An 18,779-nucleotide genomic window follows, 5' to 3' on the forward strand; every position below is an offset into this window, starting at 1 on the left:
GGCAAATATGCCCTCAATATAATCAGCAAACCCATTTCATGTCATTGCCAAGGTCCCTCCAGCGTCAGTGTTGAACCTGTCAAGGTATAGAAACTTTTACATATACATATGTGAAAGGTATTAGTAGCTCTTGTATACAAAACAACCTGTATTTTATGTTTAGTTGTAGAATAATTCATAGAGTACTTACAGGGGAAAAATAAGGACAACATCATAATTTAACAGCATCGAATTTATATTATTTTTTCAGATTATCAAAACACTTAACACACAGTAACTTCTTGACAATGTGTCACTGTCCTCTCCTGAATTCTTGCAAAACTACAAGAGTATTAATTCTGCCAGAAAGACTAATAAAGGACACATTACAGTGACATCGCAGTATTTCCTGAATGCTTCCTGTACACAGCGTCCTAGGCAAAGGAAATCACAAGCTGCAGACAGGAACGTGGGAACGTGTTATAAACTCCAACAGGAGTGTGATTATTACAGGAGGGTTAGAGAAACTACATTTCACGGTGTGTGGCCCCTTCTTAATCACAGGTAAGTAGTGAACATGTAACTAGTGCAATGTCAATGATGTATTATATTCATAAATTACTGTTTTAGAAAACATTCTTTCTTGCTACTATTTAATAGATCCTCTAGATCAGGGGTAGGCAACCTGCGGCTCTCCAGGTGTTGTGAAACTACAAATACCAGAATGCCTTGCCACCTATCTGCTGGTTATCTACTGGAAAAGCATGCTGGGACTTGTAGTTTCACAACACCTGGAGAGCCGCAGGTTGCCTACCCCTGCTCTAGATCCATTTGTTTTACTAATCCTAATTGATTATAACCTCTAGTAATCCATTTCTGAGAATATTAGATTGTGTTTTAAATTTCTCATCAATATCTGTTATTCTACTTAAGACGTATATATTGACCCTTAGAAAGACTATAAATTGTGAGGCCAAACAGACTCCTAGAGGTAAATTTATCAAGTTGCGGGTTTGGGAAAGTGGAGATGTTGCCTATAGCAACCAATCAGATTCTAGCTGTCATTTTGTAGAATGTACTAAATAAATGATAACTAGAATCTGATTGGTTGCTAAAGGTAACATCTACACAATTTCAAACCCGCAGCTTGATAAATTTACCCCATAGAATAAACCTCTACACCATCTAATTTTGGTCTTTGTCTATAGCATCTCCCTTGTCCATAAAGCTAAACATGCCCACCAGTACTCAGTTAGCTGCAGGTCTTGTGCATGTGGTAGTAGAGGCTTATTCTTTAGAAAGTGCCTGAGCTGGAAATTTTGGAGACACTATGACAGTTTTTATAAACTCAGGCCACAAGGATAAACACAAGCTCCAAACATCCAGCCAGAGGTCAGTGTAGACAGCTAGTAAGAATAGTCTGGGTTAAGGCAGAGGTCAGGGCAGGCAGCAAACCACAGAACCTAGTCCAGAATTCAGGCAAAGGTCATAGCAGGCAGAATGGTCCAGAAGAAGACAGATATTAGCAGCAGAAACGAATGGGGAACACTCTAGCAAGGTACAATGTACCTATCACAGGCAGCGAGGAGTATAGCAATCTGTACTAATATATGTACAGGTAGCCAATCAGAATGCTCCACGTGGAGTTTAGTCAATACATCTGAGATTCTGAGCTGTTAAGTGATCGCAAATACAAGCTACCCATCCAGCTTCTCAGAAGCATTTGGAAGGTGTACATGGGGATCCTATGCTGGTACCATTTTATTGATTATTGTATTCACCAGCGCTCTTAGATACGGGCAACTTAGAATAAATAATTGCATGCATTTTACGTCTACGTTTCGGATGCAAATGCGTCCAACACTACTTGAGGCCCTTGGTGTATATATAAAAATGTTAAATATATATTTGAAGAGCATCTTGTACAAGTTTAGCTCTAATAAACTAGTGCAAGTTACAGTAGTTCAGTAGCTTGTGGGATCACTGTACCTCTAGCAGCCATTACAAGCTCCTAATTGTTTGTAACATTCTTGTTCTTCCAGGACAGATGTTCCATGTCTTCGCTAGTTAGTCCTTGTGCATTGCCTATTGGGGTATTTACAGTAAATGTAAAAGGAAACAAATAAAAAAAAAAGAGAAAAGAAAACAGGGATTAATAGATGTACACCTAAGATTAGTGTTAAAAAAATGTAATGTGGCTGTTGACCATGTCTGCCAAAACTGTCGTTAGACAACATAATTTATATATAGAGGTGGTTTGTATGTAACTGACCAACCGATGTTGATTCCCACTATCGCATTTATTGCTCAAAGGGATTTAACAATTGCAAAACTACAGCTACTTATTCAAAATAATAAAATATAGTGACTGTGCCCACTTTGCAGATTGATTTCATGCCTTAACCCATTTTGGGCCAGGTTAAATACACTTGCAATTTGTACAACTGACACCCTTTAGTGATAAACTAATATTAAATCGGTGATCCAACTTCACTTAATCCTTTAAAAATAAAGTTGTCTGAATAAGAAGCTGCAACATGACTAAGAAGCTAATTGCAGCCTCGTTTATATGGCTGATATGTAAACAATATATACTATTGATTCCTCACTAAAATTATAATTTATAACAGCAGGTTTATAAATGATCATAGACTAGTACTGCACCAGTCTTTTGACTCATAGGAACATAGTTCAATGAACGCCTGTGTTAGTGTCTATACACAATAGTTGTGAATAAAGCACTTGGTATTTGAATGTGTTCTTCCTCTCGCAAGGGCTTTCTGGGAGATGTAGTCCTATTGCTGCGCCCGTCTCTTCCCCGGCCTTGGTGTCTGGGAGCTGCGGAGAGCAGTGTCGGTAGCGTAGTGTCGCTCCAGGACCTTCGGTAGTTTCCGGTGAGTCAGGGCGTCTTCGTTCGTCTGCATGTATATAGCGGACATCCTGGTGCGGTTCTATTGTGTAAACGCAGCTTGGCAGGCTGGGTAGTGCAGGGGCTTGTCAGTGGCTGATTATACACCTGGTTTATAAGTATCTCTGGCCTTTCTACAGAGAGTGCATGTCACAGGAGCACTGGACCACTGAATAATAATGGTGGACCGATAAATGACAGAAGATCATTAGTGTATACTAAAACACATTCCTAGTAAAGGTTAATAATAAAAATATCCTGCCAGTCACACAGACCTATGTTTCCTCTGTTACTTACACTGGTAATGTGCAGTACCCATAGAGTTTAGATGAGTCCACAAATAGTGTTAAATAGTGCACTACCTGGTTCTTATTAACAGGAAGGTGGAACATCATATATACATTGTCATACAATACTTTTGGGACATTTATCTTTAGTGGGCTCATCAGACAGGTTCAATGGATACTTAAGCCTGCTTTGCTTAAAACAATAGTTTTCAGTGTTCATAAAAGTCCTTGCATGTATAAAGGTCCACAAATCAAATTAACCGGTGTAAGTATTCAACAAGCACATATGTTTCTAATTTAACACATTGGATTCAATTAAATGGTCAGTAATAACCTGTTCCAAGCTTGTAATATTTCTCTGTATTTGTATACACCTTTTGAATTGTGTAGTGTATGAGGCCAGTGGCATGTCTGTGCTTTTGTGTGTCATTGTGACAATAATTGTCATTGTTTCTTCCACTAATGAAACATGGACCCTAGTCTGTGTGTATGGTAGGGGATTTAGAGTGTAAGCTCCAATGGGGCAGAGACTGTTGTGAATAACTACATATCCACTGTACAGTGGTGAGTAATATGATTAGCGCTATATAAATAAAACAATAGATTTAGTGTTCAACAGTTACTCTGAATTCCTGTCACATGAACATCATTGATCCCTATGAAGAACTATACACAACATTTATATTGAATTTTGCAATGGACCATGACTTTATAAAATGATAGTGAAGATCATAGTCTGCTCCTGCATCCTTTTTAATGCAATTCTTCAAGGGGGATCTATAACTCCTGCTGCATTCACGATTCAGCTAAATGGAAACATTACAAGTTGTGTGTGTGTGTATGCAGCCAAATATATACTATAGCAGTGGTTCTCAAACTGTGTGCCTAGGCTCCCTGGGGTGCCTCGGCCAGGGCTAGTGGTAAGCAAGACGGGGGACTACTTGGTAATTATTTTGGCTTAGGGGTGCCTTGAAAAAATTATGGAGGCCCTAAGGGTGCCTTGAACTGAAATTTTTTTGGAATCTACTGTACTATAGGAAATATATACTAATTTGGAAACAGTGAAGACTTTAGACTTAAAGGACTGATCACTTTTTTTTCTCACTTTTTTCCTCACTTTTGTCCTCACTTTTTTTCTCAAGTATTTTCCAATATCAATAATTTGGGCTGAATTAAATCATTTATGTTTTTTGCAATTTTCCTATAAAACCTGGTACACACGTGTCTCCGTGTTTACTTACACCCAATCTGTTCTTCCAGTGTTTGTCCATTCCAGTGCACCCTCCATAACCTGCGCTATCTTCACATGCAAACGTTCTCTTTCCTAGTTTATTAAACTCACAAATGTGGACATTTATTTTTTTTAATTTTTTTTCTACTCTTGGCTTTTGTAAATTACTTCCCATTGTACTCAAAGTCTTGCTTTGTTCTATAGACTGGTATAGATGTAAAATAAATCTTAAAAAGATGACTGCAATCAAGCATGCCCTGCAGAGGGATATATTCACCCCTAATGATGAACGTCTCCTGAGTATTGTCAATGTATGCAAGGCTGGAAAAAAGAAGAAAAACTGCTTCTTATGTGCCACAGGTAAGACATTACTTTTACCAATGAAAGGTAAAGAAACATGTTTAGTACTGTTGCACATACTCGCAGCAGTGCGATCAGCCCAATAATATATACCATACTTTTATCAAAATTACACTCAAATACTGGTATATTATAGTGCTATACACTTGGCAAAGCTTAGTAAGAAACATGTAAATAAATAATATTACACAATCTTACTTACTGGACAAATCAAATGAGTCATCAGTTGTGACCCAGTCTTGAAAAAATGTGCAGTTGTGTTTATGGATATTTCTCACTTATTTTGCCTTGTGGAGTATTAACAAATGTCAAAGAATTAGTGATTAAAAAAATAAGTGGTATGGACCATGTCTTTTTAATTGTGTATTTTTTTATATTACATTTACATTTCACAATATTGTTACATTTTAGTTTACTATATTCTCTAATTCTTTTGGTATGTATATTGCTGTATCAATTTGCCAAGTTTTTCGGTTATTGATGTCTTTACTGACACACATTTATAACTATTTACAGAGTTGTATTTTCATCATATTCAAATTGTTTCACCTTGCATTTGTTTTACATGTGTTATATTTCTGTTTTCTACAAACAGTTCATTGGATTATTCAGTAACACAGTACAATGTGCAGATGTGCTGTAACCTATGGGAACTAATCAATTTTAATATTTTGACTTTAAAATAGCATTTGCAAAATGACAGTGAAAATCCAATTGGTTGCTGTGCGTTATATTAAGGCATATTGCACTATATTATTCGTTTTTGTTTTTTTCATCATCGTTTTAGAAATTAGTTTCACAATCCGGTGTATGAATTGGAAAATAGGTGGTACACAAACTAAGTAAACAGCCCATGAGTTTATACACTAGTTAATGACTACTAATGCATGAACTGCCTTGCTTAATTTGCACTTTCCTTGTTTTTTTTTTGTTTTTTTTCCAAAGCAGTGAAAGCACTTATCAATGTATATTTTGCAGAAGCAATTTGTTTATGCAGTTTTAACACTTTATGTATATAGTGTGTGTTTTTGTTTTGTTTTGTTTGCTAGCTATGTAATATTTTGTTGATTTTGGAATGCAAAATTGCTAATTGACACTACAATTGGCACTCGCTACCGTGCAATTTTAAAGGATAATTTCACGTAAAGGTGATTTGCGTAATGATCCTTGTGGTCCAATAGTCATTTTATTATCTAAAAGACCCACTTGACACCTTTTAGTTTAGCAGGTTATCCTCAATCAGCTGCCCAAGGATGACTTCTCGCTTCAGCCTTTATCATGGGAATACGTCAAGATTAAAATCTCACTACATTTTTCTTTCAGGTTTTCCATTTACTTTGGATGAACAATTGTTATCTTCTATTTTAAAATGAATTCAGTTTATACCTCACCCTGTCATTATTTTGCACTCACAAAATGTTTGGCGCCCCCAAAAGCCTCACACCCTAGGCTGCAGCCCAGTCAGACTATTGGATAATCAGGCCCTTACACATTGTACAGCAGGGATAGGCTAGATGAGCCGTGTGAGTTGCAGATCAGCAATGTGTCCCAAAACGGCCATCAATCTACTATCTTTGATTATACGCTACAGATATCTTCAGATTTGTTTGGAGCTGTACTTACCTTTTTGAGATTTTTATAAAAATGACTGATAGTGTAGTACTGTTATGTGCTGAGCCTCCCTGTGCATGTCACCGTGACCTAGGAACGCCCTCCCCACAGATTAAAAGCCCATGTTGTACAATCTTTTTGGGGTTTTTTTCACTTATTTTTTTTTGTTTTTGCTTGTTCAATCTGTTGTGGTTTTATGGTTTATCATTACAAATAAACTGTATTTCTTTATGAAGTGACCACGGAACGGCCTGTGTTTGTGAGAGTGGTGAAAGTGAAGAAATCGGACAAAGGAGATTTCTACAAAGCACAGACCGTCTGGCTTCTCCAAGACCTTGCAATGGTGGATGCTAAGGATGCTCTCAAAGTAAGATTAGTGTTAATCAATTCCTGGAAGTAATAGTTGAGCTTAATATAATTTACTGTACATGAACTTGTCCATGCTCTGTTTAATCGTTTCCATGGTTTCTTTAATTTATCTGGTTAAACAGAATTTACATGGGAAATTAAGTAATTTCATAAATTCCATTTTACTTAACACTAAGGGGCAGAATCAGTTCGGTGCGAGGTGCAATTGAACATTGCATGGATGTTTAGATATGCATGTTGCTGGCTGTTATGGGAAGAAATCTTCATTAATTTTCCTGCGCATCTACGCGAGGAAAAATGAGTCGACATTTTGATAAAAACTCTGATGGGATGTGTCCCCGCAGACTATTCCGGAGACGCATCAACTCACCTCACGCCGAAATTAATCTTCCCCTAAAAATTAACTTCCTACATTAAAGAAGTCCCATTATAGACAAACTATTACTGACCCATCTGTAACTGTACAGTAGTTACAGTATGTGTCCCGCTGTATCCGCTTCCTCTTCTCTCCTTGTTGTCACGCACAACTACAAATATTGAAGTCTACAGTTTGAATTCAGATCGGGCCGCAGGTTTGCCTGACTGCCTGCTGTAGACTGGAGGAGAGGGCTAAGCCTAAAATTCAAACAGTGGAGTTCACAGTCTACGGTTTTCTCTAGCAAGCAGTGACAAGAAGAGTAGTATCGAATACATAAAAGGACATTATCTATAATTGCAGAATTGTTGCTGAGAAGTAAGTAATAGGGGGGAATTCAATTCCCCCCAAAGTACCGCCGCGCTAAAACTATTACCATTATTACGGTAATAGTGCGCCTAATTACCGTTATTACGGTAGTTCTAATGCCGACTTTTTGGTCGCAGCTCCCTGAGCTGCGAGCAGAAAGCAGAGTTAATGTTACCGTAATAACGGTAATATCCATAACGCGGCGGTACTTCAGGAGGAATTGAATTCCCCCCATAGTGTATAATAAATCTTGTGTTATTTAATGTTTCTTTATCATGGACTTAAGTTTATAATCAATGTCTGTAACAATGGCTATTTTTATAAACTTATATGTCACTGACATATGACTATAGGGTTACTCTATGTTCATTTTAACCTGTAATGAATATTGTACTAAGTATTATGACCAGTTTCACAAAGATGTGTGTCTGCTGGAGCTGTTATATTATACCCCAGGTTGTTGATCTGGGGTCTGCCTGTGCTACTTTACAATTAGGGACATATTTTCCAATTAGTTAAAACACGTTAGAATGGGTTAAAGACTAAAGGGAAGATGTCTACATCTGCAGTACTGAACTGTGCCTTAGTACATGGTTGTCTACAAAGAGGAGTGTAGATTGGCATCCATCGTACAGAGGTGTGTAAAGTTTACATTTTATGTACAGTTGTGCATCCACTCTTTTATTAATGGTACAAGTATAAGAGCCAAATCAAATAGTGTGCAGAGCCCTGCTCATGAGATCCTCCAATGTAAAGGGATAGTTGGAAAACATGAGAATTTCTGTGAATCTTGTAGCAACATAGACTGGGGCAGCTAAGTTTGCAAGTGGACTGTACTGGTCTAGTCTATAGGACACTACTTGCAGAAAGGAAATTCGACTGACTTGACTACATTTTCTTACAGGAGAACCCAGATTTTGATTTGCATTTTGACAAAATCTACAAGTGGGTTGCCAGCAGCCCAGCTGAAAAGAATGCATTCATCTCCTGCATCTGGAAGCTGAATCAGAGATATCTGAAAAAAAAAATAGATTTTGCCAATGTCAGCGCTCAGCTTTTGGAAGGTAGGTCCTGAAGATAGTTTCATCCCCAGTTTACCGTAAAGCTTTTCATTCAGGTCTAAATACGGGGTTGTGGGTGACAGTGGTTTGTGCATGGTTTCCAAGGAATTATGAAAAGTAACTTTGATACATAGCATATTGTATGTGGCAGCCAGGTAGAAGAATAGACATTAAGGGGCAGATTCAATTAGTAAAAAATCGCTATCGCTGTGTAGTGTCCCGGAACGGCCGCAAGACACTACGTGATGATTTATCTTTTTTAGTGACGCTTACTTTTGCTCACGCCCCATAGAGGTGCGAGTAAAAGTGAGTGTTATAGTTTACTGTGTAAACGGTTATAAAGTGTGCACGCAATGTTGTCAGGAACATCGTGGCCAATTGAATCTGCCCCAAGGCAAAAAAACAGCAAATTTGCACTTCTGCAAATCCATTTTACATTGCAGTGGGCAAATTTAAAATGTGCAGACTGTTTCAGGCGTGTCCTAGTTCAGCTGTAGTTGCAGAGTAAAAATCAAGCTGTACGATATTATTTGCGTCATTTGTGGAAATCTCTGTTCTACTGCAGAGTTCTAGGTGTTTTCCTGTTACGTAATAGGAAGCTAAACTCAACAAATGGAAGGCATCCTCTTCTGCTCCTAGTGCCCTGATCCAGGGTTTCTTATCATGGGGTATATGTACCCAAGGGATACCTTATACAGATTAAGTAGAGTAGGACACTGGCAGGCTGGGGTTCCTCTTTAAGTTGCTTACAGTGGGAACAGACTGCTCAGAGAACTGCAGTGATAGAGGCTGGGAAAGTGATGACGGGGAAAAAATATTGCATTTGTTTGTCGCCCCATTGGGTCTGAAGGGAATCTTCCGAAAAGGGGGTAAAAATTGTCAGCAAGCACTTGCCACCCTTAAAAGTTACTGTGTCCTGACTTATAGGACTGATTGGCAAGTAGAGACAGGTCTTTATGTGCCCTACAAACCAGAATCCTCCATTCCTTTCAGGTAGAGAAAGCAAAAAAGCCTAAACTTTTATTGTGGGACAATAGGTGATGATGGCACCTTAATGTCCAGCTTGTAACATCGCTATGACACTTCTGCAGTTAATGTACATGCCTGGGTTATAGGCAGTTTTCTAATGGTAATAATAAATGCTTTATATTTATATAACCCATGTTTGCCAGCAAATCTTTTTCTTGTGGAAGTCTGTCCAGTTATTGACTTATTATATGTTGTTCAATGGCATGAGGCATCTACTGGATGTTATATTTATAATGTGCAGTGTTCTATGTAGTAGCTCTATGTATTCACTCTACGTCAGTCTTGCTTTAATACTCCTTTGCTTACTGTCCTCTGCTCTTTTTCCCCATACTTATTACTCTCAAGAACTGCCTAAAGTTGCTGAAGGTGGGTGACCTGACTTATTTTTCTAGTTTCAAAGACTGTTAATCAACTTATCTTTGTTTTATATTAATTGAAATAAAATTAGAATGTTTCGTCTCATCATGTGACTTCAGGGCCGCACCTGTGTCAGTAGCTTTCTGACAACACACACTGCATTTCGGAGGCTTGATTGACGGATGCATGTGATGGGTGGAGACTAATTAGCATAAATGCTGAGTTGATGTGCTTTAGAGAAGCATTAAGACCAAAACTATGGAATATATCTTATTCACTTACATCCCTTCGTTTAGTCTTTTTAGCTTGCTTACAATTGTGGTGAAAAGAGCAGATTAAAAATGACTTGAAAAATCATTAACATGCACTTTACTCTGTATGTTTAATTTAGCTTTAGTGGCTGGTTTTAAGCCATGCGGCCTCTTTCTGTTTAGACAGTAAATTCACTATTGTATGGGCAGGAGTATAAAACCATTTAGGACAATTGAACACTGGAGAATACATATATGTATGTGAGTCAGGGAAAAGTACTAGCAGTCATTTTATGGCTGTCTCTGTCACGTGTTTCTCATTTCAGTTTCCTAAACATTCATATTTGTGATTGTACGTTTCTTTTAATTCCCCTGGTCGTCAAATAGAGAAAACGTATCAGATCAGTGGCTTCTCTTTTCCTAGCTGCCTTCTCATTGCCTTGTATGACCATGACTTGCTACATATAAATTTAGCATACTTGCCAACTTTTCCTTGTTGGCTTCAGGGAGATCCCGGGGGAGGTGGGCATGTGGGGACGGGGCTTGACGAATCGCATCATTTTGGCCCTAATCTTTGGGGCTAAGATAACGCAATATTTGTGTCATTAAGCCCCGCCCCACCACTTATCTATGGTAGGGGCGAGAACCGGGAGGTTGCCCTGCTCTCCCGGGAGCCCGGGAGGTCTCCCAGAAATGCGGGAGTCTTCCAGACATTTCGGGAGAGTAGGCAACTATGCATTAAAGAATAGCAGCTAATAAATCTCTACAGACTGAAGTAACTTTTACATTTCTATCTCCATTACTGAAGTCATGTTGTCTTACCTGTCAGTCATTGATTAAATCTTGGTCTCCATGAAAATGGCCACCTCCATAGGCATCAATACATGGACATAGGACACAATTTCTGAACTGTATCACCATGCCACAGATGGCAAAGCAACCATGTCTTATACTGGCTCAGCATCAGGGAGAATGCCAGACTCTTCAGGGAGTGAGGGAGATCACCCCTATTTCAGGGAGTCTCCCTGACATTCAGGGAGAGTTGGCAAGTATGGACTTTAGTTATGTGCTTTGTTGTCTTACATATTATTATTATTTTTCTGCCTGAAGAATCTGTCCCTAGCGGAGAGAATCAGAGTGTGGCCGGGGGAGAGGAGGAAGCAGCAGCGGAGTACCAAGAGCTGAATGCCAGGGAGAAACAGGACATTGAGTTCATGATGGAGGGCTGTAAATATGCCATTTCCAATGCAGAAGCCTTTGCAGAGAAGTTGTCTCGGGAGCTGCAGGTTCTGGATGGGGTAAGACTCAGGGTTGTGTTAAATTTAACCCGTCGTCTATATAATGTTTAATTTTAGTCAAAGAATATTTTAAATCCGGCGCTATCAGTTCGTCTTCAATTCTGCTAATTAATCCAATACTGCCCTTTATAACTCTGCAGCTTTACTACTACTGCCGAAACCCTCTACAACTATGCACCACAAAGATAATCTATGGAAAGCGAGACCGCTGATATGCAAATATAACAATTTTTATTAAAAACAAAAAAATAATAATAAAATCTTGTAAAATCAATATTAATACATATATCTCATACGTCATGTTTAGATTAAATGATGCTGTCTAAATAAAGTCAGAAGTTAGTAATCTAATTAAATCCTATAGAAGCACAATAAGAATTCAGTCTTTAAGGATTCTTGATGTTTTATGACTGTAAGATTATATTGTTATATTTTGTTTTTAATAAAAATTGTTATATTTTGCATATCAGCGCTCACATTTTCAACATTTTAACTTTAGTTGACTGTTAACTTCATCACAGTCATTTCATTTATAATAATAAAAAAATATAGAGAGAACAGTTTTGTCATCCAAAAAATCCCTCAATCAGCCATTTGGGTAATGCTGAAGTTTACATGACTGGGTTCATTCTGAAAGGAGCATTGTCTTACTTTGTATTCCAAGTGGTATTGTATAAAACGTGGTTCAGGACACAATGCCAGCTGCATTATCAACCCACGTTTTATAAATGATTCCCATGCCTGCAGCATTTTATGAGCAGTATTCCTGCTTGTCGTTCCTTGTGGAATGCAGTGCCACAAAAATAGGGACATACTAGATGACCTGAAAGTCTAGGTTTCCGTGCTCCAAAACAGGCCAAGCATCTTTTTGCCATTATAAAATAATAAAAAAAAATCTAATTAACGAATCAACCTTAATCAATTTTACGTTAAGTTGCTGCTAACAAATTATCATCATCACCATTTATATAGCTCCACTGATTCCGCAGTGCTGTACAGAACTCTCACTCTCATAAGTCCCTGCGGCCAACTAACCTACCAGTATGTTTTTGGAGTGTGGGAGGAAAACCGCAGCACCCAGAGGAAACCCACGCAAACACGGGGAGAACATACAAACTCCTCACAGATATCCCTTGATGTTCTTAGAGGGAAATGTTACCTAATCTTCTATTTTCCAGGCAAATATCCAGTCCATCATGGCGTCGGAGAAACAAGTGAACATCCTGATGCAGCTGCTGGATGAGGCCCTGAAAGAGGTGGATCAGATTGAAGGGAAGTTGAGCAGTTATGAAGAGATGCTGCAGAGCGTGAAGGAGCAGATGGACCACATATCTGAGAGTAACCACCTAATCGAGCTCAGCAAAGCCAACAGTGAGACCCTACTGGGCGAAATTGAGTTTCTTGTTGTGAGTACACTGTGGAAATGGATGGTTTGTGGCTGCCGGACATGGTTACTCTTTATACAGTGACTACATTACTTAATTTGCTCCATAAACATGTATGCACAGATCACAAATCATGCTTAACTAATTGAAGTAACTCATTTCTGAGTAAAGCAGAGAGGATGTCACACAATGCTGACAGTAGTGTTTTAGAGAAGTGTCCAAGTACTGAATTATAAATGCTCTCCCACTGAAACCCGCTATAGTGGAAGAGACCCTGGCACACTCGACATTTCAAGTGCTTGTTACAGGCGTCCAGATTTGAAAGTGCTGCAGCTTTGTAGCTGCAATAAAAGGCTATAATTAGTAGGCATGAGCACTTCTAAAGCTAGAAGAAGACTAGAGTGATAAGCGGTTATGGGACACGGCCCCTAAAATACTAGTCCAGAGTCCAGTGACTGGAATGGAGACAGGAACTTTAGGTCTTACCAGACTCCCTATATAAGGGAGACCGGCTGCAGGACTAGTCAGTGTTGTCAGTATATTAGTACTCTAGCTGTCAGGCAGCAGCAGCATCTGGTTATTAGTAGGGAACTGCTGTGGATTTATAATATGTTCTGTGGATTAACAATTTTAACCGTGGAGCACGTATCTGCATAGTGGTAAGCAAATGTGTTTACGATTTGTTTCATGATATCTTTTGAATGTTCACATGCAAGTTAATTTAATGTGGGCAGGGTTATACCCAGTAGCCAATTGCAGCATTAGAACCGCCAATTAATTGTCACTAGTAATTGTTTGAAAGAGCAGCTAGTAGAAGTGAGGATGGGCCCTGTATATGGTACTCATTCCTGCTCTGTATTTTATTTTCCCAACGCCGAAAAGTTCATTACTATGTATAATATAAATGGCTACAAATGATATGTGTAAGGATTGTCTCTATATGAAATCTATTTAATACATTCAACTTGTTTTGGAAGTAATTGTAGTGATGATCCTATACAATCTGTCTGAAGCGTACCAGCTTTTTATAAGCTTTAGCATTGTTTGCCATTTCTGATTTAGTTGTCCGTTATCTACTATATAAATGCCTAGTGGCGTGTGTGAAAAAAAACCAAAACCAAGCTGCAGCGCCACCTGCTGGGCAGAGTTATACACTGACCTATATATTTCTTGAAGGAGAAGTGACAGTTGGGAGTGGTTGGTGGTTGCCGGGGGTGACTGGGGAGTTTTTAACACCTTAAGTAGCTTGATGAAGGATGTGGCGATGAAGATGAAGGATGAGGTGATGGAGAAAAATGATGAGGTGGTGACATGTGGACAAAACCACATTAAAAAAGGGGCGCTTGCGTCGGGAAGTAACGATCTTCCCCTGAGGAGGCTTGGGCTAGGCCCAAATGCATGACAAGAAACTTTTTAACACCTTAAGTAGCTTGATTTGACTAGAATGCATGAGTATCATGCACGGGTTAACTTGTTATAATATATTTCGTAAAAGCTTATTTTCTTCAAATTACTTTAAATTACTGTTCATTTTGGTGCTATATTCTAATTGAAAATCTTGCATTGTGTTCTAGAACCATATGGACTTATCGAAGGGTCACATTAGGGCTCTGCAGGAAGCTGATCTTTCCTCCTCTTGTGGGATTGATGCTTGCACTAACGCAGCAGAGGCGCTTCTGCAATGTATGAATGTATCTCTTCAACCAGGTATCCACACTGTACACTAAATATTTCATGGTACACATTTGGAAGCTTTGCGCACAATAAATAATTTCATTATTAACCAAATTATATTTATGTTTAGGAAGTGAACACAATAACCGCTCTTAATGGGCCTCATCTTTATTACCAAATAATGCCTCAGATTGTTATGTTTGTATCCTTTATATTATTATTGTGTCAGTTGTCTTTGCTGTAAGTGACCATGTCTTGTCATATTACTCTCCTACTTAGGACACGCCATGCTCCAGGCTGTAAAGCAGCAGCGACAGCTGTTCATTGACCTTCGGGAGAAGTTTGCTGGCAGACTAGCCAGTCACTTGAACAATGTGTTTGTCCAACAGGTACATCTATCACAGTCTGTTCTTATGAATTACAATTATACAAGCATTGGAAACATACATAGAAGCCAGAGATGAGTAATTAGTAGCTGGGAAAGAGAGGCGTATGAATACGCTTTGTGAATACGGATAAGCACATTTTATTATTAGATTTAGTATTTTATAGATTTTATTTAATACTATTTTGAGAGCAACAGTAAACAGACTCTCTATGCATGAATGGCTTTTCTTCTTTCCTTGAAAATCTGCAATTTATATTGCTTCAACAAAGCTGATCACTAGTTTCAATATTTATAGTATAATATAGTGTGCTCTACAAGACTGCGGTGCTTATGGTGGCATTGAGATTAGCGAGCATAGTTAAGGCATGTGTCCTCTCACCTGTGCCTATTTCCTATGGCCCATCCTCCCTCTGAATGACTATATCAATGGATATGGAGATATATTCTCTTCAATTCTTATAGGTTTGTGTTTATTTAATTTGATAGTATGACATATAGGCATTGCTTATTGTTTGAAGACATGTTAATTCTTCCTTTACACAGCTCAGTCCTTGTGTGAGTGCAAACATGACGGGGTGATCAATAGGGTTCATTTGCAAACATTACACACTTGCTTGTTATTTCTCTATCTTGTTAAAGACAGATAACTTCTAATTGGGGATTGGTTGCTGCTGTTCATTACAGATATTGCACCTAAAATGCAATGTTATTAAATAAGCTCTCTTGTCCAGTTTGGCCACACATGCAGTTTAGGAGAAACTGGCCTTGGAGCTAGCTGCCAGATCTCTTCCGCAATCAGCAGGTCTTGTAAATGCAGTGTAAGGCAATAACGGTCATCTTACAACTGCATCTACGGATATATCCCAACTAGCTGAAGGACCCGGCATTGCCCGGGTTTAAACCTTCAAGTTATTAAGTTATCAATGAGATGGATGTAACCGTCAACCTTTTACCTAATCAAAAATAATTAGCAGCTCTTCCAACACACCCATGAGGTGGCTGCCCAGTGTCGTTTTTTTTTTTATATTAAATGTCCATCCAGTGGAAGTGCCAGACAAGGCTCCACGGGTCAAAGTTCTGCCCAGCGTACACCAACGGGAGGTCTGACCGGGACCGTAATGCCCCTAAATCCTGGCCAGGATCCAACTGGATCACCTCATGTTGGCTTCATCCGAAATGGTGCAGGGGTGTCCAAACGCATAACTGGCCAGACAAACAAACAGACCATTGGATTTTATATATAAGATGACAATATAGCAACAAAAGTTGCTATATTGGTTTTGACAATTGTAATCGCATAAATTCTTCATGTACAGTAGTATAGCAATACCCTCCCCCCCGCCAAGTTAACATTATATTTGCACATAATTGTAGTTTATTCTACAATAGAAACACTATGACATACATTTGTCTTATTTGTGTTCTTGGTTTACAAAGTGTTAGGTTGTTCTTTCAATACTTTTTCCAGTCTTTTGTATGTCAATACTGGTATTTCTGTATTCTATCTTCCACTAGTTTACTCAGATGTTCCCTCACTTGTATAGCAGGTCCTACTATCTCTCTATGGCAGTGAGTACACAGAGTGTGGTTGTGCCGTTTTCTCTCTGATTTAAGAGTAATGGTTGAAGAATTTCTAAGCTGTCCCCCAACTAACACGCAGCACTAAAATGTTATATGTGGAATTGCTTGTTGTATGATGATATGAACATGCTTTGATTTGCATCTTATGATAAATGCAACATAAATAGGTTATACAGTAAACTTGGACTACCCTTGATTGTTATGGATCTTCAAATCTCAGTGCTGGCTGGCAGGGCATTCTGAAATTTGTAGTTCCACAACAGTAAGCCTGTGGTTATTAAGCATGTTTTTGGTAAGTGTTTAGTTGATGTGTCTGTTAATAAAATATTAATGCTATGTCTTAAGTACCGTTGCCTAACAATGTATTGGAAGAGAGTGGGGAATTAACTTATACGTGATTGCTTGCTCATTGCCCATTGATCGTATTTAAATTTGTGGTGAGCTATAGAAAATATGCTTATGACACAATGGGCTAGATTTATTAAGCTGCGTGTTTGAAAAAGTGGGGATGTTGCCTATAGCAACCAATCAGATTCTAGCTGTCATTTTGTAGAAAGTACTAAATAAATGAAAGCTAGAATCTGATTGGTTGCTATAGGCAACATCCCCACTTTTTCAAACCCGCAGCTTAGTAAATCTAGCCCAATGACTTGTTCTTGTTGAAATCGCTTTGTTTCTTTTGAAGAAGGAGGAAAATGTATTACCTTTAATGGTGTATTTAAGTACTTTCAGTAACTGGCAATATCTACTCAATGGAGGTAACAAATACAGCTACTTTCAATTAGTATTGCGTTAAACTTTCCACTGTTAGTGCGTCTGATCCATCTGTAAGTTGTTTGCAGTCAAATAAAGTACCATCACAGAGCAGAATCCAATTCTATATCTATCTATCCATTTTTATCCTCATCTGTATTCATTCCTTGAAAGCTTTGGAAGTAAGGAAATAATGATTATCCCTTGCTCGATACTGCAAGGAAATTATAGCTAAAATGCTGATTTTTTTTTCCCCTTGGTAATATATTGAGATATTGCCAAATGTTTATGCAAAAGTTTAATGTTTATATATACTGACAGATCATCACTTATTTGAAATTGTATCCAACATTTTTGGTACCTAAAGAGAATCGATTTTTGGGTTGAGCTTGTAAGGCTACCATAGCTGATATTAATAATGTTGCAGGGGTATTGAGGAAATTCTTGTGACAGAATGCTGTGTGTGTATGTGTCACATCCTTTACACACTGCTGATTGGTACTGTTTTCTTTTGATGGCTGTTAAACGGCAATTAAAGTGCTTACAGCATAGCTAGGGATGGCGAGAATGTCAAAAAGATATTTTGTTCAGATGCTTTTCCGGTATCTAGAATATAATTTTTTTTATTTGTCCCAAGCTGAGGTCCTCAATATAAATGAGCTATCTCTAGCACACGCCTCATCAGTCTCTTATTACCATTCCCAATCAAATGCATGTTTTAATAATGAAATAAACACAGAGCCTACAAAAAAACCAAGCAACCATCCCTTATCAACTAGTACAAATAGACAAAAGGTAAATTGTTAGGTGTGGATCTTAATAGTGATAATGTTGAACATAATCTTGAAGTGCTAATTGGACTGTTTGGGAATGAGAGGCAGACCATACACACTGACCACTTAATGAGATTGGGGTAATGTTATTTTCTGTAATGGAGACTGCTAAATTGTACTGCCTGGAAAGAAGAAAGAAGATTACCTTTCTGCCAGACTCCCAATGACTGCCCATAATGGTTAGCTGATCAGTTACCAGTTTGCAGACACAACATAAATGAATCTGTAAAAATGGCCAGTATATTAAATATCATATAAAATAGTCCCCCACATGAGCTACATTCTTAGAGTATAGTTCAGAGATGCTGTAACCTGTAATTCATTCTCCCACCTTGTAGCCCTTACCCAGCACTTAAAAGAAACTGGGGTATCTGCAGGAGAGGAGGGGCATAATAGGGGAGGAGTGTGTAGATAAAACAAGTCTAAGTGCCTAAACTCCTAGTACTATACCCCAATATCTCGCAGTGTCTCCCAATGATAGGAAAGAGAAAAGGTAGTTTTATGTATGTGAGTATATAGTTGTCTGTAAGGGTAGGCTCTGCTTGTGGACTTTTTGCTTCTTGACGCTCTCACCTAAAAACTCAGTTAATTGTCCTGCAAAATTTATTGCACCTCCTTAGATAAAGTGGCTTGTTTACTACATGTTAGGCACAGCTACCTGTGATTAATACATACTTTATCTTGAGCCATTCAACAATGA

The 18,779-nt window shown here is 38.4% G+C and overlaps 1 protein-coding gene across 6 annotated transcripts in view; it reads left to right on the forward strand.

Moving 5' to 3' along the window:
* Positions 1 to 445: 445 nt before the first annotated feature.
* The window catches only part of EXOC1 (exocyst complex component 1), a 39,347-nt gene continuing 21,013 nt past the window's right edge, over positions 446 to 18,779 (forward strand). For 2 of the 6 annotated variants that reach the window (XM_075195946.1, XM_075195964.1), the window contains exons 1-8: positions 448 to 543; positions 4,610 to 4,765; positions 6,613 to 6,743; positions 8,374 to 8,533; positions 11,278 to 11,465; positions 12,644 to 12,871; positions 14,425 to 14,557; positions 14,804 to 14,913. In XM_075195946.1, the coding sequence (XP_075052047.1) occupies positions 4,642 to 4,765; positions 6,613 to 6,743; positions 8,374 to 8,533; positions 11,278 to 11,465; positions 12,644 to 12,871; positions 14,425 to 14,557; positions 14,804 to 14,913 (1,074 nt within the window). In that variant the 5' untranslated portion in view covers positions 448 to 543; positions 4,610 to 4,641. Of the gene's footprint in view, positions 544 to 4,609; positions 4,766 to 6,612; positions 6,744 to 8,373; positions 8,534 to 9,904; positions 9,926 to 11,277; positions 11,466 to 12,643; positions 12,872 to 14,424; positions 14,558 to 14,803; positions 14,914 to 16,427; positions 16,482 to 18,779 lie in introns of all 6 variants that reach the window. The other 4 variants (XM_075195919.1, XM_075195937.1, XM_075195927.1 and 1 more) reach the window with 4 other exon arrangements.

Source organism: Mixophyes fleayi, chromosome 1 (genome assembly GCF_038048845.1).
Source record: "Mixophyes fleayi isolate aMixFle1 chromosome 1, aMixFle1.hap1, whole genome shotgun sequence".
Lineage (NCBI taxonomy): Eukaryota > Metazoa > Chordata > Amphibia > Anura > Limnodynastidae > Mixophyes > Mixophyes fleayi.